The 24,133-nt window shown below is 43.9% G+C and overlaps 1 protein-coding gene across 1 annotated transcript; it reads right to left on the bottom strand.

Annotated features, from left to right (window-relative positions):
- Nucleotides 1-1,349: 1,349 nt before the first annotated feature.
- cracdla (cracd like a) lies at nt 1,350-23,007 on the bottom strand. The gene is made up of 10 exons (XM_063212954.1): nt 22,951-23,007; nt 20,904-20,973; nt 20,150-20,300; nt 17,429-17,552; nt 15,887-16,051; nt 13,099-13,269; nt 10,942-12,733; nt 7,860-9,508; nt 7,152-7,251; nt 1,350-2,618 (listed from the first exon to the last, which is right to left on the bottom strand). Exons 2-10 carry the CDS (start codon nt 20,950-20,952, stop codon nt 2,431-2,433), a joined length of 4,389 nt encoding a protein of 1,462 aa, XP_063069024.1. The 5' UTR covers nt 20,953-20,973; nt 22,951-23,007; the 3' UTR covers nt 1,350-2,430.
- Between the last annotated feature and the right edge of the window lie 1,126 nt (nt 23,008-24,133).

Genomic DNA, 24,133 nt, shown 5'->3' with positions numbered 1-24,133 from the left:
GACTCCACTTGGCCCCCCTTTATGTGTGTGATAAAAAGAACACAGATTTTGAAAGTAATCCGTCCCCTGATGACCCCCCCCCAACCTCACATTTCATTTCATTTCCAAAGGGAAATTAGTAGTAATTTAGTAAACCATCACCCATCACCCCCCCCCCCCCCCCCCCCCCCCCCCCCACACACACACACACACTTCAGTTCAGGGGTGTCAAGCTCAAAATCGAGAGTAAGTCATGGGCCAAACTCAAAATGTAGGCTACTCAAAATTAAAATGGACTGAAACTGCAAGCAGGTCTAATGTAATGGTAATAATAATTTGAAGCTAGACAATTTTCACATCCATCTGCGGGAGAAAACTGACTGACTGAACAAATTCGCCCAATAGGTAGGGCTGAACATCAATGCCTCCAAAACACAAGTGATGTGCATTAATGCCAACCCTGATGTAGCCTACCAATCACAGTGGATGGACATGCTCTCGACTATGTTGAGGACTTTACCTATCTGGGAAGTCTTGTCAGTAAGGACAACTCTGCGCAAAAGGACATTAGAGCAAGGGTTGCGTGGCGCTATTCCGACATGTCGCTATTCCGACGTTAATGTCCATTGTCGGAATACCGACATCATGTCGGAATAGGGCTATGTCGGAATAGCGATTGCCCCCCTAGAGGAAGACTCGGAAAGGCACAGGGTGCTTTTGCTAAGCTGCACACCATCTGGAAGTCCAAGCAATAGGCCTACAGCTTACGAACAAAGGTGCGACTGTACAACAGTAGGCCTAATGTAAAATCTGTACTGTTGTGGCTCAGAGTGCTGGAGTAACATCTAACGACATGAAAAAAGTCGAAGCCTTCCACAATGGATGCCTCAGGAAAATCTGTAGAATCTTCTGGCCCGAGAAGATATCCAATGCACATCTATACAAAAAGACCAAGTGCAACAGTGTGGTGCTTGAGATCAAACCCCGCCGATTCCAATGGCTTGGGCATGTTCTCAGGATGGACCAAGACCGTATACCCAAAACCGCGCTACGATGGACTCCACCTGGGAAAAGGAAGCAAGGCCGGCCCAAGAACACCTGGCGGTGTACGGTGACAGCTGAGCTGAAGGAGATGCATCTAACCTGGGGTGAGGCACAGCATGCTGCTCAAGAAACAGGTCCAGGTGGAGGCAGATCGTTGAAGCCTTATGTCCCATCAGGGACGAAGAGGATTAAGGTAAGGTAAGACAATTTTCACAACAAACTACAAAAATCATAACTGATGCGAACTGAAATTAATATATTTTGCTTCAGCTCAATGTCTATCATCAAGGCAGAGAAATGATCACAAAGCATTTTTCCCCCAACAAACAAAACTTAACCTTTATTGGACTTACTGTAGGCTATCTGACATTGACATTGCCTCATATGAACACAATAGGCCTGCGCGAACAGAAGCTGAACATTTTCGGCGTCCCAGCGGGTGGCGCTGGTTTACCAGGCTAGAAAAACATGACTCATTAGCGCCTCTAGTAGGCCTACTCAACTCTTAAATATTTAAAGATGTACATCTAATAAATGGATATTTTACATATTTATTTCTCATATGTAGTTATTTAAAATAGAATATTTATAGGCATCCAAAATTGTATAGCTTTTGCATAAATAATTAAGGGCATCACATGTTAAGGACAAAACGTCACAACATAACCAAACAAACAGAACAATACATTGGTGGTGAGAGGTCACATACAGCAGTTCAGAGGTTATCGGCAAAACATTATACCAGTTTACATGTAAGTGTGCTGTGACATTTCTTCATGTCAGTGTGTCAGGACTCAAAAGTTCAGACAAACACAAGCACAGGTTGAGTAAAGTAGAGTAGAGAGTAGAGTGCATGGTGCTGAATGTTCCAAGTTCGCCATTGACGCCAGTTGGGGAGTACCAACATCACACCATGCACTTGCAGATGACACTTGTGTAGGTGGCATATTCAGTCACCATGCGCCAAGCCGTTTTAACTTTCCTCACTTCCTTTTGACCCGATGCCGTTGTTCTGTCGAGATGAGCTGCTTCATCAAGAGAGGCAGCTTCATCAAGATGAGTTTCCTAAACCCAAATCGCTAGCATCAAGAGGAACTACTCCAGCACGGTTGCCTTGGCCTTGGGAGATTACCTCCACGGGTAGCTCATATGGACAAGACACCCCTACTGCCCTACAAAGGCAAAGTGCAGTAACTTCGCCAACATTTGAACTGCCTTCGAGGCCTTGGTATTAGGATGGATATTGCAGTTACCTCAAATTTGAAATAGCAATATCTCTAAAACGGGACACATTTAGCGCATAAGGCTTTGTCACAAGAGAAAGGAGATATAATGAAGATCATTTTCAGTCTGATCTCAGTTTTGGACAAAATACGTGGTTAGTGCACTTTGCCTTTGTATGGCAGCTTACTCCACGCTCTTATCGCTCCACGCCATAGACTTCCTCTTGGCCATCTCCATCCAAGATGGCTGCCCTCCCTCCGAACTGGGCTGCTGGGACGAGGACGATGAGGCCAGCGACCTCTTCAGCACTCTGTCCTCCTTGTCTGCTGACCTCAAGGGGACAGGGGCTGGGGCTGGGGCTGGGGCAGGGGCTGTGTGTATAGCAGCAGAGAAACATGCAGAAGATTACCATACACTCCACATAGAAGCATGAACAATGCATGACAGAGGATGAACTACAGTAAGTAAAAAGAGTGGACCACTTCTGAAATAACTGATAACTGAACTTGGGCCTAGGGCTAGGGCTAGGGCACCGCTCTCTCATGAACCGCACCCGTTCGCAGCTATTCTGGACTTTACGGTCCCATTCACTTCAATTCATTTTTTTTGGGAGTTTAACAGATTTCAGACTATGCCGACGCCGCTGTCGTCTTTCGAGGAAAACGACAATTGTGTCGGCTGCTAAACATGGTCATGGAACGGCTTGCTTAACAAGAATGATATTTGTTGTGTCATTTCGAAGATAATTAAAGAAAACCTTATTACAATGGGATTTCTCATAGACATGGTTTTGCATGTCTCTTATCTCTTTTCATGTTGACTGTGCCATCACCATTACAAGTTTACAAGGTGCACAGCGCACAGATGTATGCATACAAAAAGGAAGAATACATTTTCACGGTTTCAAAGTTAAGTGTTATTACATAGGCACCATGGTCATCAATCAATATGTGTGTAAGAACAAGTGAAAAAAACAAATCGGTCAGTTTATCAAAGAGGAGATGGTAGATATGCGCACCATAATACAAAGTAGGTATGCATCACACCATGCTTCTGAATGATATGAATATGAATGATATGAATCCTCAATAATGCACATGCCACATATCACTCAAGCAACTTTATCTTCATTAGCTAATGTAGCCACAGGGGGGGGCATATTGTAGGACACGCTGAGACATTCGGATTCAATTTAACCCACTATTAGGCTATATAACAAAGGTTGCATTATAGGCTAGGCTACCACATATAGGCTAGTCATTAATTGTCTGGCAAACAATTTCTGTTGTTTCTATTGTAATGGGATTGCTATATTCAAGAAGTTTCCAATGTCTCCCATCTCATCTGTCTTTTTCATGTTTGTAGGTTAAGAATTGACAAACAAAATCTTAAAGGGACAGTTTGGTCAATTTCAACATGCAGTTGTAATGCTCACACTACCCTGGACTTGTCAGTGCCTGAGATTTTTTTTTCTTCTTCTTCAGCCGTTTCCGAGATCCTGGTCATTGTAATGGGGGCAGATCTTTGTTTACATTTCAAAAAAACATTTTTATTTATTCCCAAAAACGTCCAAAAGGTTATAAGACATCAGTAGACAACTAGCAAACAGCAATGCCTTTTGGGAAAATATTTGGAGTTGGCCTATGTTTCATTTTTTAAAAATGTAAACAAACGCCGCCCCCATTAGAATTGCTCATATCTCGGAAAGGGCTGAGCCGAAAAATGTGGCATCACCAGGTACTGACAAGTCAAGGGTAGCGTGAGCAATACAACTGCACGTTGAAATTGACCAAACTGTCCCTTTAACATTGTACTGCATGTTTTACAGGTGCCCATATGTTTCAAGTCTGTCTGTAGAGCACAACGAGGGTCTGTGAGAAAAGGGTGCTTGCGCTGCTGACGATGTGAAAATGCTTTCATTACATCCTATAGGCCTACATATGATGGCTACAAGAATTTCTTCAAAGTGTTGTGTTGTTTTGAAGAAAACTGAATAAAATTACAGTGGGATGTCATTTGCGTGATTGGACATGTCTCCAATCTCTTTGCATGTTTCACTGTGTCATCACCATTTCATGTTTACAATGTGCAGAATGATCAGAACTATGTACACAATGAAGAAGAAAAACTTTTTACCGTGTAATTCTGAAAATAAGGAACTCTGAAGTTAACAGATCATACCACACATGTAATAAGTAGTGCCAATTGAAAATGATTAATTTCTCAAAGCAGACACTGTGGATGATATGTAGCATAATACACAGTATGTGTCGCAATATGCTCCTGAATGATATGCTGAAGAATACTGAAGGCACAAATATTTATTTACCCAATAAGCCTTATAATGTAGGCCTATATCAGGAGTGAGGTAACATACACATGAGTAAAAGTTGAATGCTGAGTGGCCTTGAACCCGCAACCTATGGTATGGACGGCATGACTTCATCCACTAAGCTACCACAGTTTCACAAGAAATGATATGACCAGACAAATATGTCGTCGTTGTGCATTTTAACACAATAAATCATATAAAATATATTACCCCTGCATCATTAGTCAAGTCAAGTCAAGTCAAGTTTATTGTCAATTTCTTTACATGCACTGGTCATACAAAGAATTTGAAATTGCGTTTCTTGCTCTCCCATGCAGACATAGACTAATCTAGGTAAGGACATAGACAGTATAGACATAGACAGTACTCATACATGGACATAGACAGTATGGACGTAGACATTGCTCATACAGACATTTAAAGTGCAAGACTGGACAACAGAAGACTTGTAGAGAACATACATTAAGAGGAGGTATTTTGTTGTTCTTTTTTCTAAAAGTCCTTTATAGCGTTCTGACATAGTAATAGTAGCATTTGAAGAAATAAATAATTAAAAAAAGGTTTTTATTAAATACACCAGCAGCAGTATGTGTGTGTGTGTGTTTGTATGTGTTTTGTGTGCGTGTGTGCGTGTGTGCGTGTGTGTGTGTGTGTGTGTGTGTGTGTGTGTGTGTGTGTGTGTGTGTGTGTGTGTGTGTGTGTGTGTGTGTGTGTTTAGTGCAGGTAGAAAGTGCGGTGTGCGTCTGTGTGTGTGTACCTGTGTATGTGCGTGTGTGTGTGGGTGCGTGTGTGTGTGTGTATGTGTGTGAGTATGAGTTGTGTGTCAGTGTGTGTATGTTTGGGTTTAGTGCAGAAAGTGCAGTGTGCTTGTGTGTGTGTGTGTGTGTGTGTGTGTGTGTGTGTTACCTCATTGTCTGAAGTATGATGAAGCAATGATTGTATATGATTTATAGTGCTGTGATAATGTGCACAACAACCAGATATCTTTCTGGTCAAACAATTTTTACTGAAACTGTGGTAGCTTAGTGGATGAAGTCATGCCTGCCATTCCACAGGTTGTGGGATCAAGGCCCTTCAAAGGACAAGTTTTACACTCGCGTATGTTACCTCACTCCTGATAGGCCTATATGATAAGTCTAATTCAGTAAATAGATATTTGTGCCCACAGTATTTCTTCAGCATATCATTCAGGAGCATATTTCGATGCATACTGTGTATTATGGTGCATAGCTCCCGTCTCCTCTTTGACAAACAGACCAATTTGTTTTTTCACTTGTTCTTACACACATATTGATGACCATGGTGCCTATGTAATAACACTGAACTTTGAAGTTTAATTATTTTCAGAATTACAACGTGAAATGTATTCTTCCTTTTTGTATGCATACATCTGTGCGCTGTGCACCTTGTAAACTTGTAACGGTGATGGCACAGTCAACATGAAAAGAGATAAGAGACATGCAAAACCATGTCTATGAGAAATCCCATTGTAATAAGGTTTTCTTTAATTATCTTCGAAATGACACAACAAATATCATTCTTGTTAAGCAAGCCGTTCCATGACCATGTTTAGCACCCGACACAAATCTTGTTTTTCTCGCACGACAACAGCGGCGTCGGCACGGTCCGAAATCAGTTAAACTCCAAAAGAATGAATTGAAGTGAATGGGACCGTAAAGTCCAGAATAGCTGCGAACGGGTGCGGTTCATGAGAGAGCGGTGGCTAGGGCTGGGATTAGGGTTGGGGATAGGGATGTGTTTATTGGAACAGAGAAATATGCAGAAGATGACTATACACGGGCATGAACAATGCATAAAAAAACAATGATAGAAGATGACTCAAGTACGAGTGGAGTGGAAATGATAACTGTATACAGTATCCCCCCTAATAGTTTTCATAATGAAATAGTATCTTGTTTATTCCCCAGTGACGTCATAGTTTCTCACCTTTGGATATGATTTATTGAACACCCCACATGCCCAACTCACATTTGTATTTAAATTCTATCAGTTTTCTGACAGAGACAAATTCATATTTTAACTTTACCAAATTAATGGGCAAATATGGGTTAAATTTATTCTTCACTTTATTCTCCTCTATCTGTTCTATAATAACAACATGTTCATCGTGATGCAAAAGGGGAGCTAATTCTGTAGTTTTATAATCTTTCTGGCATATGAGTCACATGCCACCTAATTGTCAGTTGGAAAGGTTAAGTTTGTCACCGAGTTGCAAATAAAGAATGCAAGTCCCCTTATTTGGCCAGATGTTCATATATTTGCCACCCACATTTTAACGAAGATGAACTTTTTATGCCTTACATGTGCAGACGGAGGAAAGTATCAGGTTAAGGAGCCAATCACAATTGGTATTTTTTCCCCATACCAGTAAACCATATCACATCACTGAAAGACAGCTGGCTGAATGAATTAAAGGCATGGAAGTGAAAATTCATTCAGTTGACATTGAGTAATGTGTGGTCTTGTCTAACACATTTCCAAAGTCATCCAGTTTTTTGTTGTTGTTCTACTTTAAAGATACAGTGTACATGTTGGATTTCTGGAACAGTACCTGCATCAGTCTTAAAGCCTCTGTTGAAGCTGCCTCCTCTGACTGACGACAACGGCTCAGGTGGGGATTGTGTGTCCAAAGTGGGCTTTGGTACCTCAACCTTCAAAACAACATGAACATGCACACTTAAGTATGTGCAAACAAATAGTTTTGACATGCACAACTCAGTACAAACACAAATGTCATGTTTTCTTTTGACGGCTTAGATAAGAAAGAGAAATGAATAATAAATCGTGACTATTTACTGCACTGATGCCTGAGCTGGCCCAGACCAAGGGATAAACTCTAAGGCATGGGTATGGTAGTGTGTGTGTGTGTGTGTGTCTACTCTACTTAACCCTGTGCTAATGTACTTTAACATAAAAAACACCAACTCTACTTGGCATTTGCACTTTTTGTTCTCTATATTTCCTGTGCACTTGACTTGGCATCTACAAGTGTTGTTTGCTATGATTATGTTCTCGATTGAGAAGAGCAAGATGGATAAAAGCATCTGCCAAATGTACAGTAATGTAATGTAATGTAATGCCATGTAAAAACAAAGAGCAAACACTCATACACACTTTATAATATTTCACAGAGGTCTACAGTTTACTTCTCTTTACCCATGATCTCATATGTGCAACTGGGTTGGAGCACAGAGCACCGGCGGCTAACTAGGTCGCTGGTGTATTTATATCAGGGACACAGGGAGTCTGATCTACCTACCTTGGTGCCAGCCGAGCCTCCTTTGTCTCCCCATTTCTCCAGGAAGGCTGCCTTGCTCCCCATCGCTGTGCTGCGAGGGGTGCGCGCCTCCATCCCCCCTATCGTCCCCCCAACTCTTCCCACCGAAGGCTGGGGCATGTCACCTCTCCTCCTGGCCGAGAGAGGCCCATCGTTGCCACTCTGTGGGGCAGATGCTGGGGGTGGCTGACTCTGTTGGGCAAGGTAGGACGGAGGCTTCGGGCTGGACGACAACTTGAAGCTGTTACTCTGTGAGACAGATGTTGAGGGTGGCTGGTTCTGTTGGGGTAGGTAGGAAGGAGGCTTCGGGCTTGATGACAATTTGAAGCTGTTGTTGCTCTGTGGGGCAGAAGATGGGGTCGGCTGACTCTGTTGGGTCAAATAGGAGGGAGGCTTTGGGCTAGATGGCAGATTGAAGCTGGTGGTGGGCTGTATTGTGCGGGGAATGGGCTGAGCAGAGGATAGTGGTGCTGAAGGCTGTGCTTTGTTTATGAAAGGTGAAGGTGGCGTCGATCGAGCCGTTGCCAGCTGTTGTTGAAGTTGTGAAGGTGGTCTCGCCACCTGTTTTGGGGGGACGTTTTGTGGCTGCGTGGGTATGGAAGGTGTCACACTGACCGGTGTCCCTCCCGTATAGGATGACGGTTTTGGTGAAGAACTTACATTGGTGGGCGCTGGTTTTGGATTGGCTCCTACCACTGGTACTGGCTTTGAGATGGGCTGTCCAGATCTCAAGTGGCCAACAGTTGATTGAGGCTGGCTTGCTTCTGCCTCAGGTGAGACTACCGGTTTCAGACCATTGACTCTACCGGATAGCACAGGTGGCTTTTCACTTGTAGGAGGTTGCACTGATCTTGCAGCAGATTGTAACACTGGCGGCGGAGTTTCAGTCGAAGTTGGCGTGGGCTTCGTGGATGCTTGTGGCCCAGGGACCTCTGAGGGCTTGGTGTTGAAGAGCTGCTGGATGGTCTTTGTCTTCTCCCTGGCCATGTCCATCCAAGACACCTCAGCCTCTGGCTCTTTAACCGACGCGGCGGCTGTAGGATTTGAATGTGGAGTTGCAGCCTCCTGAGGGGGCAAGGATGTTGATGTTGATGCAGATGATGATGCAGATGATGATGGTGGTGGCTGCTTAGTTGAGGAAGATGTGGACTCCCTCTTTACAGAAGGAGAAGGGGCAGGTTTGCTCTCCACAATAGGTGCAGGAGCAGGCATGGACTCCTTCTTGGTCACAGATGCCCCAGGCAGCGTGGGGCCTTCTGGGAGTTTGCTGGTGAGCAGCTGCTGGATGTTCCTGGTCTTCTCCATTGCTGCGCCAAACCACGAGAAATCAGAGCTGGCAGGCTCTGGCTCTTTGCTAGGTGGAGCGGTGGGTGCTGCATTAGCTGGTTCCTTCGAAGGTAGGGGGGTGGATGTCTCCTTTGAAGGTAGGGGGGTGGATGTATCCTTCGAAGGGAGGGGTGTGGACGTCTCCTTTGAAGGAAAGGCTGTGGACATCTCCTTCGAACGAAAGGGTGAGGATGTCACGTGTTTGGGCATGGAGGGTATACGGGCCACCTTGGCAGTAGACGAGGGTGCAGGTACCCTTTCCAACGCTGCACCTCCTGATGGGGTTGTTTCACCCGAGGGTAATACTGTGACAGAAGAAATAAAGATGTAAAATAGATTTTATACTTCAGTGCTGACATTGTAGTAAGTACAATAAGGATAACAATACAAATAGAAAAGCAGTACAGTACAGTGACAGACAAGAGTGAAAGAGTAAAGGTACCAGGTGTAAATATTTAAGTCTTAAACATTTCCAGGCCTTTGATTGCACAAGATTACATGAACACAACTAAATAATGCCGTGTTTGAACATGCTGGTAATATAACCACTTGTTATCTGAGTAGCTTTGCAGAACCTGATAAGCTTCATGAGCATTTCTGGTACATTGAGTTAACTACAGCAGAATACACACTAAGGTCATGGATGTTCCTAATGTATCTTCTGAGGTAAAGCTTAATAATGAAATAAAAAGAGACCTATGTTATAATGAATAGTAGGCTCATTTCATATGATGCCGTGTGCCTTAATATCACATTCTGCTCCGACTAATAATTGACCGTTGGACCATAAAACCCTGATTAAAATGAAATAATAGCACAGCGGCTTTTGTACTTCCTCCGGCCACAGTGTAGTTGGTGTTTTAACATTATCTGAACAGTTAGGTTAGACCTTTGCCAATCTGGCGTTGTTGTCAAGAGTTATTGAGGTGTTGTTGACCTCTAAGGAAAGCTGTCATTGAACACACGAGGCCAGTCGGCTGGCTTAAGATAGAAGGGTGGCCTGGTCAAACAGAACACATTTCCAAGGTTGCTGGCTCACGGCTATCAGTAAGATTAGATAACAGACAGATCGGCCAGTTAAGTGTTTTATGAACGGTGGCGGCGCGTACAGCCGCAGCCCATCTTCCCATTATGCACGTTTTTCTTTACGAGGAACACATGTACTGTAGTCCTTTCTCCTGTCTCACCTGCACTTTGGGTGTGACAATAAAAAACGCTGATGACTTACAAGTAAGAGAGTATCATAAAGGAGAACAAATTGATGCAGCTAACAGGAGAATAGCTATTCCTATCACTAACTAGATAGTGCCCCACCTCTGCAAAAGCCAATGTTGGATATGCTGAGAGAATCACAGGCGCAACTCTTGGCCATACAGACAGTAAAAGCTTCAGGGATCAATGAAGTAAGTTTGAGTGTGTTGCCTTAAAGAAACACTAAACCATTTCTGGAAATCAGCTCATTTTACACCTCCCTTTGAGCTAAATTGAGTTTTACCTTTCTGTTCTTTATAGACAATGTCTTAGTCTGGTGATCATTACATAATTAATAATGCTAATAACAAGCTAGCAATTATCATTGAATCAAAAGGTTCAATGGTATATGTTAGCCAGAGGATGGCCGGAAGGAAAGGAGAACGCTCCCAATAATTTAAATCAAGGGGAGGTGTAAATGAGCTTATTTCCAGAAATGGTGCAGTATCACTTTAACAATGACACATTTTGGGGAAATTAAACCTACCTTCCTGCTTAAAGGACCTAGATCTGCTGCCATCGCTGGCAGGCTGCAGGAAGGGTGACACGTTTTGCCCAGCTGGAGGGACTGTGGAGGACTCAGCTGCTGCTGCTGCAGGATTTGCAGCTGCAGGTTTGGTCAGAGAACCAGCCCTGTTGGCCCTCGGCCCTACTATAGAGTTGCCCCTTTTCCCTGCTGCGTCCACAGCAACCGCCTGTGAGCCTTGGGCGGCTGCCTTCAGCGTGCTGATATCAGCACTGTGCCGTTTACCACCGACGTCTGACGGCTGAGCAGTCGTGTCGAGTTTGTACCTGAGAGACAGCGAGGTGGTGCGGAGCTTGACTCCAAAGGCGTTCTTCTCCTTCTCCTCCTGTTCTTCTTCTTCCTCTTCCTCATGCTTGGTCGGCCTCCGCTCGCCACCGCGCTCCGGGACGTCCTCCAGGACCTCTTCGGCCTGCTCCACGCCCTCGTCGTCTTCCTCCGCGCTGCCGAGATTCTCCACCTCCGTGGCCTCCAGGCCCACCTCGGATGCCGTCAGGGAGTCAGTGAGATCTGTGCTGCTGCTGGTTCTCCGATGCATCGGCTTGAGTTCCACCTCAGCCCCCTTGGGGATGTTGACCAAGGTGATGTTAGGCGATGGCGGAGGAGATTCTATTTCTGCGTCATCTTCGTCTTTGCCTCTCATTTCAATGACCATGGGCCCGTCGACGCGCTGGCCGTCGAAGCGGTACGAGGGGAAGTTCGACCTCGTTAAGTCTCTCTTGGCTGCTGAGTCTTCGGCCATCCCGGTGAAACTCCCGGCTCTGGTTCTGTCCTTGTTAGCAGAGGAAATGGTGAAAGGTAATGATCCAGATGGTTGCCGTTCATGACTAGGTGCTACATTTTCTGTAGTCTGGAGTTTGTTTGCCTTGGCTGGCAACCCTCCTTTAGCTGACTGCGTCCCGCTCTCTAATTCTCTTTTGATAAGCGGCTTCTCATTTTTTCCCGTAGATCTCAAAGCAGCCCCATATCCAGACGAGCTCTCCGAGGTTCTTTGAGCTGACGTCGCAGGCTGAACTACACCTTGACTTCCAATTCCCAAAACTGCTCCGGTCTTCTGTTGAGGAACTGGTCCACGGGATCCAAGAGCACCCTGCGTCGAACCATTCCCCTCACTAGCCGCCGAAGCACTGGCTGGCCCACCGGTCAGATCAGCAGTCCTTGGACTGCTGCTCGGGGCAGGCTTAAGTGGATAAATCCCCAGGCTCTCTCCTACTTGCCTGGTGCCAGCCGTATTCTTTGTCCTTACAGGGTTCTGCTTTGTTACAACACTCTCCGAGATCATGTGACTCCTTTTGGGGTCAGGTGCTGGAGGGGGTAAAACAGGGCTGGTCTCTGTTCCAGATGTATTGTTTGTGGCTATTGTAGGGCCTGTGGCAACAGGGGGTTTCTGATCTTTAGCAATGTGCCTTTGCGGGTGGACAGAGGGCGTCTTGACCGCAGTCTCGGGCAAGATGGAAGGAGGATGAAATGGGGGTCGTGGGGATGTTGGGGTCTGTTGTGAAATCACAGGTTCCTTACCAGGTTCTTTAACAGGTTCTTTAACAGGTTCCTTAACGGACCTCCTGTGGGAGATGGGAGGTGCAGGGTTCTGCTCAGGAGGAGGAGCAGCAGGGCTGATTTCGGTTCGTAAGACCTGGGTGGAATGAGATCGAACGCGGATGGACTCCTTGGAATCTACAACTCCGTTATGATTTTCTTTTTCAGCTTCTTTGTGGTCCAGGCTGTTCATACTCTCGGATCGTGTTCGAGAGGCAGGCTGGGATAAAAAGTAAATCCAGAAAAATTAAGTAAATACATTTATACATTTAAACATGAATATTAATTTGAGAACCAAATATTCATGCCAGTGAACAAACTCAAAGCATACCTGTTCTGACTGCAAAAAAATGTTTCACATTATGATGGATTGATGTTTGACATTCAACAAAATATCTTTGTAACTTGAACGATTTTACACGTCGAAGACTCATAGTTATAAATGACTCATATTTATACATGTAAATACTCACAAAACTCTCTTACTAGTTTCCAAACAGATTTTGTCATGTTAATTCCATTCTTACAGAGTAGGACAGTAGGACTCTCTAAGTGTTAATTTAACACTGGAAAATGCACTCTTACCGATGTCCCCCTCCTGACTTTAGCACTGGCCCTCTGGTTCCTTGGCTTGATGGACATGCGGTGCCGAGCGGCAGAGTTGTCCAGGCAAGGGGTGAACTGTGCAGGGGTGCTGAAGTCAACCCCCACATCCGAAGAGGGGGGTAAGGTGACAGGGACGGCCGGGCTGCTGATCTGAGGATCATACAGGGGGACAGCGTGTGAGGATGGGATGTGAACCACACAACAGAGAACATTAGATCAGTATTCAGGTTGATATTTCATTATTTTCATCTATTTGCCATGAGAAAGAAAGAAAGAAAGAAAGAAAGAAAGAAAGAAAGAAAGAAAGAAACCATCTTGCAGTCATAAAGGAATTTATAAGGCCATGAGGGACCAGTTTCAATGTTTTGACCCATTTTTGATATTTAGACATTAATTGAGATGAAACGATCTCTCTGTCTGTTAGGTATAACTTGGTTTGCATAATGCTCACCTTCTACCACATAGTGTTTAGCGAACTGTTACAAAACAAAAGGTTCTGAGTTCAAACCTTAATCAAAGAGGCTTGCCGAATTCAGTATATATCCAAAGTTCATGTCCTAATTCTTCAGAGCTGAAACTTCCCTTTGCAGCATACAGTACATCATATTCTGTAAAAATGTGGCCTGGGTCTGCCCATGCTCAAATTTCGTAAGTTAAATAAGTCAGACCAAGCCTCTTGTCTTTGATTTTTTAGAAAATTCCCAGGATTCCGGGCCAGTTATATTTCAGCATTTCCGACAGTTAGATGGGGCATGCATAAGGCAATGATGCACTAGTTCTGTCATTGGCCCTGTTGATACTTAGGTTAAGTGAAAGGAATGAGTGATCAGATTGATTGTAGCATCAAACAGCATTTCAGTGGCGCGAATAAATACCCCCTCTGAGGAGGGTTTATACCAAGTCAGTCGGCCAGGCCAATGATCATAGAGAGTTGAAATCACGAAAGTAGCAAACATCGTGGTATTTCCTTATGTCCTTTATTCACCAAATGTGACTTATAAGACGTGCTGTGGGCCTACAAGGTCCTTATTACGATTATATCCATAATGAAGATCTTAATGGCAACAAACAAGACATTTATGAATAAACTGTACATCTAGCAAATGATTGATTTTGCTTAACTCATGTCTTATATGCCATTTATAAAGACAGTTGGGAATGTATTAGCCTAATGGCTAACATTTGAAACAAACCAAAATGTTTCCAAATATCTTTCGGAATATCCCAAATATACTGTCATATCCATGGATTAACACTTTTGGCTCGTTCAACACTTCTTTGTCTAGCTATCCAGACGTCCAGGGTTCAGTGTGTTTGTGTGTGTGTTTGTGTGTGAGTGGGGGAAGGTCTTTTCTTAATCTTTTGCTTACAATCTCATTACCCCCATTCCCAAACCCAGGAATGTCACAGAGTTTAGCTCAGGACCCACTTTTGCCAGCGAAGCTTACAATGACAAATAGCCCGATTCACAAGTTCGTAAATATAATACGTGTTAAAGAGACTCATAAGGATAAGTCTTCCTCGACCACTACCCAGAATTAAGGGAAGCTGGAATAAGTAGGAAAAAACTTCTTCCACCATTGAGAATTCATGGGAAAGCTTAAGTACGTAATCCTTTGTTGGAGTCCCTTCATGTTTCTGATTTAGAGTGACGCATGCCAAATAATTAAAAAAAAACATAGTGAAGAGTAGCAATAACAAAACAATATTCTGTGTTTGCGTAACAACAGATGAAAAAAAAACACTTCCGTTTGCGCTCTAGCACAGAATATAAAAAGGAGGACATTCACACAGAAACTAGGATAGGTGGCAGCTGAAGGTCTGACAGGTGAGCTTGTGCGTTCCCTCACATGGGGCCACAAAGTTTAAAAGCCTAATTTAAGCAACTGCAGAAAAGGTACACAACAACCTGCTACATATTTTTGGCAGATGTGCTTCAATGGGACGCTACTGAGACTAAGGACTAATATTGTGCTCTTCAGTGTCTGTGGTCTATTGTGTGGAAGTACTGTTATCAATCCACATTCTCTTCACTCCCTACACACAAATCTTCGCATTTTTGCAAATTGAAAAGAGTATGTGAAGGGAAAAAAAACTGTGCATCCAAATTTAAGTCACCCCAATCCTTCTCCTAACTTCTTTTAAATATTTACCAAGTTGAATAGGCCTCTTAACACAACAATGTCATATTCATGCGTATGACATTGTTGAAAAGGCATTGTTCGGCCTATAGATTTCTGGCATGCTTACATTGTGGTTAAGTATTAACTTAATGCTTTCTTCTTATCGTGCCAGTGGGTGTGGAAGCTGCTTTTGAAACACTGAGCCCTATGAAAGAAAACAATTCTCATCTATTACAATATACAGTAATATCAATAGTCTTCAGATAGCTCCTTTAATGCTGGGTCCTTGGAATTCACCTACTCCCCACCAAACTCTTACCCCCAGCTCAGTCCATTGCAGTGAAGCCATTATGGTAGTAATTCTATTCTATTTTATTCTATTGGGATTGTTTTTTTTGTTCAAGGTAGGGAAGACACCACACAGGGGGTTCTACTGTAAAGTTTTCTCACTCAACTCTTGCCCTTCTCTTTTTGTTCTTTCTTCCCCACTCTCTCATAGTCTCAATCACTCACTTTTGTTTCTCACTCACATCTTCCTTTCACCTCTTGAGGTGAAAAGACAAGCATCCTGTCACCACCAACACCTCAAAAGAGACCCTGGTGTGGGCTGGTTTCCACTTCAAAATAAGTGGGGTTGTTTTTACCTTGAAGGATGGTTTTGGAGGTAAAGGTGCGTTGTTGAGGATGATTTCGGGTGGGCTCTGTGGTAGGCCGTCGTCTTCCGAGCTGCCACCGGTGTCCTCGGGCCTCTTGAAGGACATCAGCCGAGGGGGCTGGCCCAGACGCAGGTTCTGCTGCTGGAGCTGCATCTGTCACGCCACAGGAAACACATTCAACATGCACCCCTCATCTTCATGTGGAGATAATGTAGAGACACACCATAATATGTATGTGGCGAAAACTCACACCTATATATAACCAAAACTCACACTTTTCAGTTTCTTACTTGTAAAACAAGTTTTAAATCAAATATCAATTTCATTCACTTCATGATTGTGTGTAACATTTTATTTTTGTTTATATTTCACACAAAAACTTCAGTGAAATCTATAATGTTTGTGGGTGTAACATGGCAAAATGTTGAATAAGCTAAACCCTACACCATATCAATACTTTTGCAAGGCAATGTAATATATGGAAGAAAAAAATACCATTAACACTCTCAGGTAAATTATGCGGTGGAGAAGTGGCTTCCTACTAACTGTTTCATTAACACTGCAAATTTACTATACGGTCATGTTTATGCAGAGAGAGAGAGAGAGAGAGAGAGAGAGAGAGAGAGAGAGAGAGAGAGAGAGAGAGAGAGAGAGAGAGAGAGAGAGACAGAGACAGAGACAGAGACAGAGACAGAGAGAGAGAGAGCACGTGACACAATAACACATGGAAAAAGGCACTTTATCTTCCATACTTTATGCAAGAAAGTGTGATGCAGTCACCTGTTTAACACTTACACTATTGTCGACTCTTCCTAATCTCGAAGTGTTCAATTAACGCCGCAAAATTTACAGTGTTCTCGTGTTTATACAGAGAGTACGTAGCACACAATAACACGTGAAAATGCACTGATGTTATGTCATGTTTTATGCAAACAAGCTAATTTGTGATACAATAACATTGTGAAACACTCGTCTAGATGTCTAGGTGTAGCCAAAAACTGAGTAACGCTGTTGTCCCTCATATTCATCCGTCCACTCCACTCTCCCATTTAAAAAGCGGTCACCCAAGACACCTCTCTACTACAATCTTTGGAAGCAATATACATTTCACTACATATAGTGTCGCACAACAACAATTTCTAGTCAGGAAGTGATGGCTTCATTTTTAATTGACTGGACCACCCAGGGAAGCTGATCTACAGTAGGGGGACAAAGTGGTCAATTGTCCTGGGCCAAGGGAGAGAGGGGGCCCAGACTTGGGTCTCCATTAAATTGTATGTATTGAGTAGAGGGGAGGGGGCTTTCAGATACCTTTGCCCTGGGCCCACCCAAAGCTGTCAGCAGCCCTGTGCCCACTTTATACCAATATACACTATTGCATCAAACACCCACATGTGGTTGTGTTCATATGTTCATGAAATCTAACTGTTACCAGTAAATCAAATGGAAGTTACACCGTCAAAACATGTCAGGTAAATGACAAAACTTGGATGTGTCTGAAACAAAATAAAAAGTGAAGACGTGACCCACCTGTAGTGTTTTGATTCGGCTCGGGACGTTCTCCTGTGATAACACCCGCTGAGGCTCCTCGGAGGCCAGGCACAGTTCTGCCAGGAAGATGCTGTCATGTGACAGTGCACGTGAGCCCATGTTGCTGCAGTCAAAACACAGAGCCACAATAAGTCAAATGGAAAATGTAGGTAAAATAACAAGACCATGTTCCTAGCATTTTGATGAAATACCTTTTGCAATTGCAACAGGGTTATGATCCAAGATGTCTTACAATAGCAATAGTTAAGTATTGCATTAGATGCGTGAAAACCAAAGCAGTAGGCCTACTATGCATAATCAACTCTCACTCTGCGGCTTTCAATGACCAAACATGGTATGATCTTGATAGCTGTTATGACAGTTCATGTGTAAACCATTGCAACAACTGAGAATGTATGACATCACCACCCCCCACGACATCAAACCCTTCCTGCAGGCAGATAACAGTCCTCATGCCGATAAGAGCAGGAAGAGCACACGGCAGGGCAACACCTCTGGGCAGAGCCAGTGTGCTGTTCGTATGACCAAAGAGGCTTGAGACAAGAGGGCTTACTCACATCATAAAAGCGTAGTACGAAATGATGGCGAGGGGAGTACGGAAATGTTATTCTTCTTCTACAGTCAGTATTGGAAGCATCAGGGAAGCATGCAATGACACTTCCGCGAGGATCGGAGTGTGGAACAGATCATAGGACAGCGTGAATGTTTGGTAGGTGTCCTTAATTACCCCCAGCACTTACTGTTGACCAACAGCTGCTGTTAATTTGGCTACAAATTATCCATCATGGTGTCGCCCCCACTGACCATGCGCAAGGGAGTACGGAAATTGTATCCATCACACCCACTGACCAATGACCACGCGCAAGGGAGTTAATTTTCCATCCACTCGTGTCCTCAGGCAACGCCCCCGTACTACACCGTGGCCAATGCATTTCCCCCCCCGAGAGATTGTTCTTCTGTTGAGTTTCTTTGGTATGACCTCCCTGTGCAACTGCACTACAAACAGCTCCGGGGTCAGTAATATACTGGGCAATGGGCAAAATGGATTCATTAGTCACAATCCATTGTCACATATTCCAAGTGACTTGGCTTTACCGGTCCAATTCAGCCAGGTGATTGGCTGGTTGAATGATCACCTGGTTGAATTTGACAGGTGGATATGGTCACCTGGAATATGTAGCCCTAGCCTATATTGTAACTAATGAATACACATCACTGATGTGCGATAATGTGTGTAATGTCTTGTGTATTCTATATTTACTGTGTGTATGCTACTAGACACCTTGATTTGCTCCGGGATTAATAACTCTTACTCTACTCTCTTCTACTATTCTACTCTAATTAGGGTTAGGGCTATGGCTATGGCTATGTTGATTTGTAAACAGTCAGATCTCATGCACATCCATTTTGGCCAGGGGCAGGGTCAAAACATATAGTTCAAGACAAGGCAAAGATCAACAGCACGCAGACGAGCGCCCTTTTACTCCGTTTTATTACTCACTACAATACAATGGATTAGATGGGAGCTCATCGCTCATTATCTTTGTCTTTTGTTGATCTGCTTGTCTGACATATGCCCGTGTTATAAATGTCCAACTATCAGACTGGCCATGGCCAGGTTGTAATGTATTACTAAAGGCTCTGTGTGTAGTGCAGCAATATGGTAGATACTATGAGTCTTTTCAATGACTACAGCATTCCACTGGAGGAATGGTAAGCATTAAGAGGCTACCAGCCTACGGGTAGGTCATCTCAACAAAGCAGTGCATATTGACAGAGCACCAGCCGCACACGCTCGGAAGAGATATGAAATTAGATAGTACAGACAGATAGGTGACTTATGGACCGGGCAGTGGCCTTGAGATTGAAGGGTTGCGGTTTCGAATCCCATACCAGTTACAATGAGGTGGGTAATCTGACTCCCACACCCTCACCCATGATTAACCACAGATTGCTCCAGGGACTGTAAACAATACCCTTTACCTTAATTACTATCAGCTGCTTTTGAGTAAAGTCATGTGAGTTATGTGTAATGTCTGTAATGTAATGTTCACTGGATAGGGTTCTTCCTTGCATAATGCATTATGTAGTGAGAGTGAACATGTCAGACTGAGTTAGACCGCTGCCAGCAAAATAGCTGTGGCTCAGTTGTGATAAAATAATTTCCTGAGTGTAATGTAACGTAATATCTTCAATGTTCACTACATAGACTAGGTGCAAATAAATCACTGGGAGCATTAACAGTGTTGTGGACTTCTATCATTTATTTCAGTTACTCTATTTTGTCCAGCACCTGTACCACTGATGTGCGCGCATTCTCCACCTTCCTCCACTACATAGACTTGACATGACGCATAACACATCGCTACATAACACATTAGTAGCTAGCGAGTGAATGGTATGGGCACTGGGCAGCCATGGTGTGGTAGTTAGGGAGGGGCAGAGGGTTGCAGGTTCGAATCCCACCCATACCTCTCCCTACATCTCCAGCCATGGCTGAAGTGCCCTTGAGCTGGGGACCCCTAACCCTTACCCCACATTGCTCCAGGGACTGTAACCAATACCCTGTAAATAATTGTAAGTAATTGTAAATTGTGTTGGATTAAAGCGTCAGCTAAATGTAATGTAATGTAATGCAATGTAATGTAATGTAACATTGATCCAGACAGCTGCCAGGGTGGGAGGGCTTATGGAGGTCACCTGAGGTTCTGCTCCTGCTCCTCCTGTGTCCCGTGGGGGAGCTCCGTGGCAGACTGGCTCAGCTTCCTCTGCTCCGCCTCCTCCTTACTCTTGCTCTTGGCGAAGATGCGCGTCTTCAGAGTGGTGGTCAACTTACTCGGTCTCTTCTTGCCTATTTGGGTTGTCAGGTAACATGATTCAGATCAGGGCTTGACATTAACTTTTTTTAGTTCAACGGCCAAAGTGGCTAGTGGTTTTCCCAGAGTCACTCAGCCTTTCAACTAAGTAACCACAGTTTTGTTGTCAGTATTTTCTGAGAACAATGTTCCATGATATATCTCAGCTCAGAAAAGGAGAAAGTGATAAAACAAGGCAATCCTGGCTATGAACATAGTGCCATAGTGTGTTAAATGAAACTATATCAGACAAATACAATCTGAATGATGTTTTTTGAACTTACACATAACAGAAGGGGCAAAACAGCATATAGCCTAAGTTACTGTGATATCATACCCAAGAATATGATAGCTTCTAAAGTGGCTAGTGAGATTGGAATTTTTACCAGCCACAGCCAAGTTTTACCAGCATTTGGCTGGTTGGCAGGTGCCAATGTCAAGCTCTGATTCAGGTTGAGATTCGGATGGTTCAGTGAAGTTGTACCCCTTGAAATGATCTTATAAATGTAAATTACATCATATTATTGTGATAAAGGCTTATTCATGTGCAGGCATGTGGAAGGGTGAAGATGTACTATAGGTGATGAATGTTTTCAAACCTGTGAGGTCTTCATTGCTGCTGTCCAGGTCCCCTGAGGAGAACTCCATTTTGTCTGACTTTCCTCAATGCTGTTAAAAGATGGGCAAGACATTAGCCATGACCCTTGTTCATCGTAACAATACACTGGCATGCATGAAACCAAGTATCCAGCATTTCATTTCTAATGCGGCTGAAATACATTTGCTGTCAGCTGTATGACATTGGCATTGATGGTAACTATGGCAACACACAAATTCAAACTCTAGTTCTGCAGGGCACAACAGAGGCCTCTGGCTATTCTTTTGCAGAATGAATGACCAGACTTTAGGCCACAAGCAAGATTGATTACTAAACATGTGCATTCTCTTGTATAGCATTGGTTCTATGCACCATCACAACTTTAAAATGAGACACTTATACATTCCATCTTGAATGTATACAGTATCTACAAACCAATCGAAACAACTAATTTCTGGTTCAGCATTTCTGTGTTTCTACTGCACAAATCTGCCTGGCTTTGTTTTGACCTTAGCCTACTTTTGTTCACATGCATGAACCAAAACACTCATCTACACATAATCTGCATTCTGACATTCATTTTAGGCTTACTCACAAATAAGCAAGATTAACTTGGGAGTTTGTCTTCCCATGTCTTGTGTGAGGCACACACCTTCCTTCCCTCCCTCCCTCTCCGTGCTGGTACCAAGTCCCTGTTTTATAGCGACCAGGCGTGATGCTCATTGGCTGGGCTAAGATAAGTGGGAACGTGTACACACAGTAATTGCTGATGAGTACTATGCAAAGTCCATCACCTGAGCTCTGTTGTGTTGTGTCGTGTCGTGCTGGGTTGGGTTGAGATTTCAGGTGGCCTGTTTTTAGCAAGCAAAACAACAGCTGCAATGCTCTCGATTCTACTGGGTCATTGTTGATGAATCGGACACAATAAACATACTGTATAAATCATTCTTGAAGATCAATAAGAAAACTTAAGTCAAGTCCAGTGTTTTAGTCTGCTACTCTCTGGTCGAAATGTCTCGTTTATGACACACATCTGCACACATGGACAGATATACGCATCTACACCTGCGTTGTGTTGAGATGGCCTGTATCAGCATGCAAGCAGCAGCAGCAGCAGCAGCAATGCTCTCATTTCTACTAGGTCATTGTTTTTTCTCTTTTTTGGGTAAACTGAGGGGAACAGCAGTGAGAGCAGAGGCACGCACACGTCAACAGATATTTTCATCGCAGTCCTGCAAGGCTTTTGTGGCCATGGCTATCACAACAGTGCCGACATAAAACATTATATGTGCACTCTAGTGTTTGTCCTGTACTGCACATGGGGCAGTGAGAAATTTGATTTCTCAGTAGCCTATACGTGATGACACTTGACTATGAAGCTGACAATGACTTTGACAACAGAGAGAGAGAGACGCACTAAAGTTCTCTCAAGGCACTATCTCAAATCAGAACAAGAAGAATCAGTTTGTGGCTGTGACTCAACTCCAATTCACCATGCCAAAAGTCCACTTCAATTACGTATATTGACAATGTCCAGGGACTTGAATGATACAGCTGTGCACACAAACACACTGGAGATAATCCAGGACCTTAATAACATGCTGCGTTAGATAGATAGATAGATAGATAGACAGAGAATTGACAGAGCTGTAAGATTTTCCCAGAGTCCTAATCCCTGAACAGCGGCAGCTTAATGAGAATGTCACTGCACACCATCCGAGGCATTACGGCGGCCTCAGATGCCATCGTCAATCACACCGCATCACGCGAATAAATCATACACGATGCATATTTACTAAAAAAAAGAAAAGGGAACAAAGCTGGGGAATAAGCAGAAAAGAAGAGCTAGTGCACATACAAAACCTCAGGCATCAAACAGCGCATAGACATTTACACTTAGGAGTCGTGAACAGTCAGATGGAAGATAGAGGATTCAAGGCAACACACAAATGACATGAAACTTCTGAACAAAACAAATCCAACAAAGACTGAGATGGAAAATCCCATTTTCCATTTTCCATTTAGTATAAACAGTGAAACCCACTTACCCTTTTGCTGGCAAATATTTTTTGGTATCCCTTGTGTCCTTTTTTGTCCTAAACTGTATATACTGCTGTTCTTTTTAAAGAGCACAAGCTGTGCCCGCAGCCTCAAGTGCACGTTTTCATCACGGAATAGGGCCAAAGACTAAGGTACGGCAGCGAGAGTGAGAGAGAGAGAGAGAGAGAGAGAGAGAGAGAGAGAGAGAGAGAGAGAGAGCGCGATTGTGAGTGAGAAAGAGAGAGCGTGTGAGTGAAAAAGAGAGAGAGTATGAGGGAGAGAGAGAGAGAGAGAGGGAGGGTGGGTGTGGTGTGGGAGGTGGGAAGGGAGAGAGGGAAACACGGTTTGAAAAGTGTAAGCAAATGAGAGAATCAGAGAATGCCGTGGCCTGATGGGAGCGGTAGAGGTACAGACAGACAGACAAGCTTACTGCTCCATGACTGGTGCTGGCAGATGGAATCAGGAAATCACACTCTCTCTCTCTCGCCCTTTCTCTCTCTCTCACACACTCTCTCTCTCTCGTCCCCCCATCCTCCATCTCTCTCTCTCTCTCACTCACTCACACACAGTCCCCCCCCCCTCGCCCTCTTGCTCTCTCTTGCTCTCTCTCTCTCTCTCTCTCTCTCTCTCTCTCTCTCTCTCTCTCCTGTCCCCTCTCTCTCTCTCTCTCTCTCTCTCTCTCTCTCTCTCTCTCTCTCTCTCTCACTCACACACACACACACACACACACACACACACACACACACACACACACACACACACACACACACACACACACACACACACAGGAACACACGCACACACACACAAGGACGCAGTGGCCCACAGATTTAAGCTGCTTATGACATGCTAAACTGATTTGAGGCCCAGGAATGAGAGTAGAGAAACAGCAAAAAAAAGCAAAAGTGGAGAAGGAGACAGACATTACACACGGTGGTATTATACAAACATTAACATTTCACCTATCGCTAATCACCCCTGACAACAACCAAATAAAACAAGAGGGGGTGGGCTGTCGGGTCCACATAAAATATAAAAAATGCAAACAAATCAACAAGTATTGCCAACAAATAAGGGCAGTCATGGGTACGCGGTTAGGGCGTCAGCCCAAAGGTTGCCGGTTTGCCTCCCGACCCGCCAGGTTGGTGGGGGGAGTAATTAACCAGTGCTCTCCCCATCCACCTCCATGAC

This window comes from Engraulis encrasicolus, chromosome 13 (assembly GCF_034702125.1).
Source record: "Engraulis encrasicolus isolate BLACKSEA-1 chromosome 13, IST_EnEncr_1.0, whole genome shotgun sequence".
Lineage (NCBI taxonomy): Eukaryota > Metazoa > Chordata > Actinopteri > Clupeiformes > Engraulidae > Engraulis > Engraulis encrasicolus.
The sequence above is the reverse complement of the archived record's forward strand: the minus strand, read 5'-3'. Positions and strand labels throughout refer to the sequence as shown.

Excerpts from the sequence above, each read along its gene's own strand:
- cracdla (XM_063212954.1), bottom strand. The coding sequence starts at position 20,952 with ATGGAGTTCTCCTCAGGGGACCTGGACAGCAGCAATGAAGACCTCACA. Across the intron at positions 12,734-13,098 it reads AAGTCAGGAGGGGGACATCG|CCTGCCTCTCGAACACGATC; the intron begins GTAAGAGTGCAT and ends TTTTTATCCCAG. Across the intron at positions 9,509-10,941 it reads TAGGTCCTTTAAGCAGGAAG|TATTACCCTCGGGTGAAACA; the intron begins GTAGGTTTAATT and ends CTTCTGTCACAG.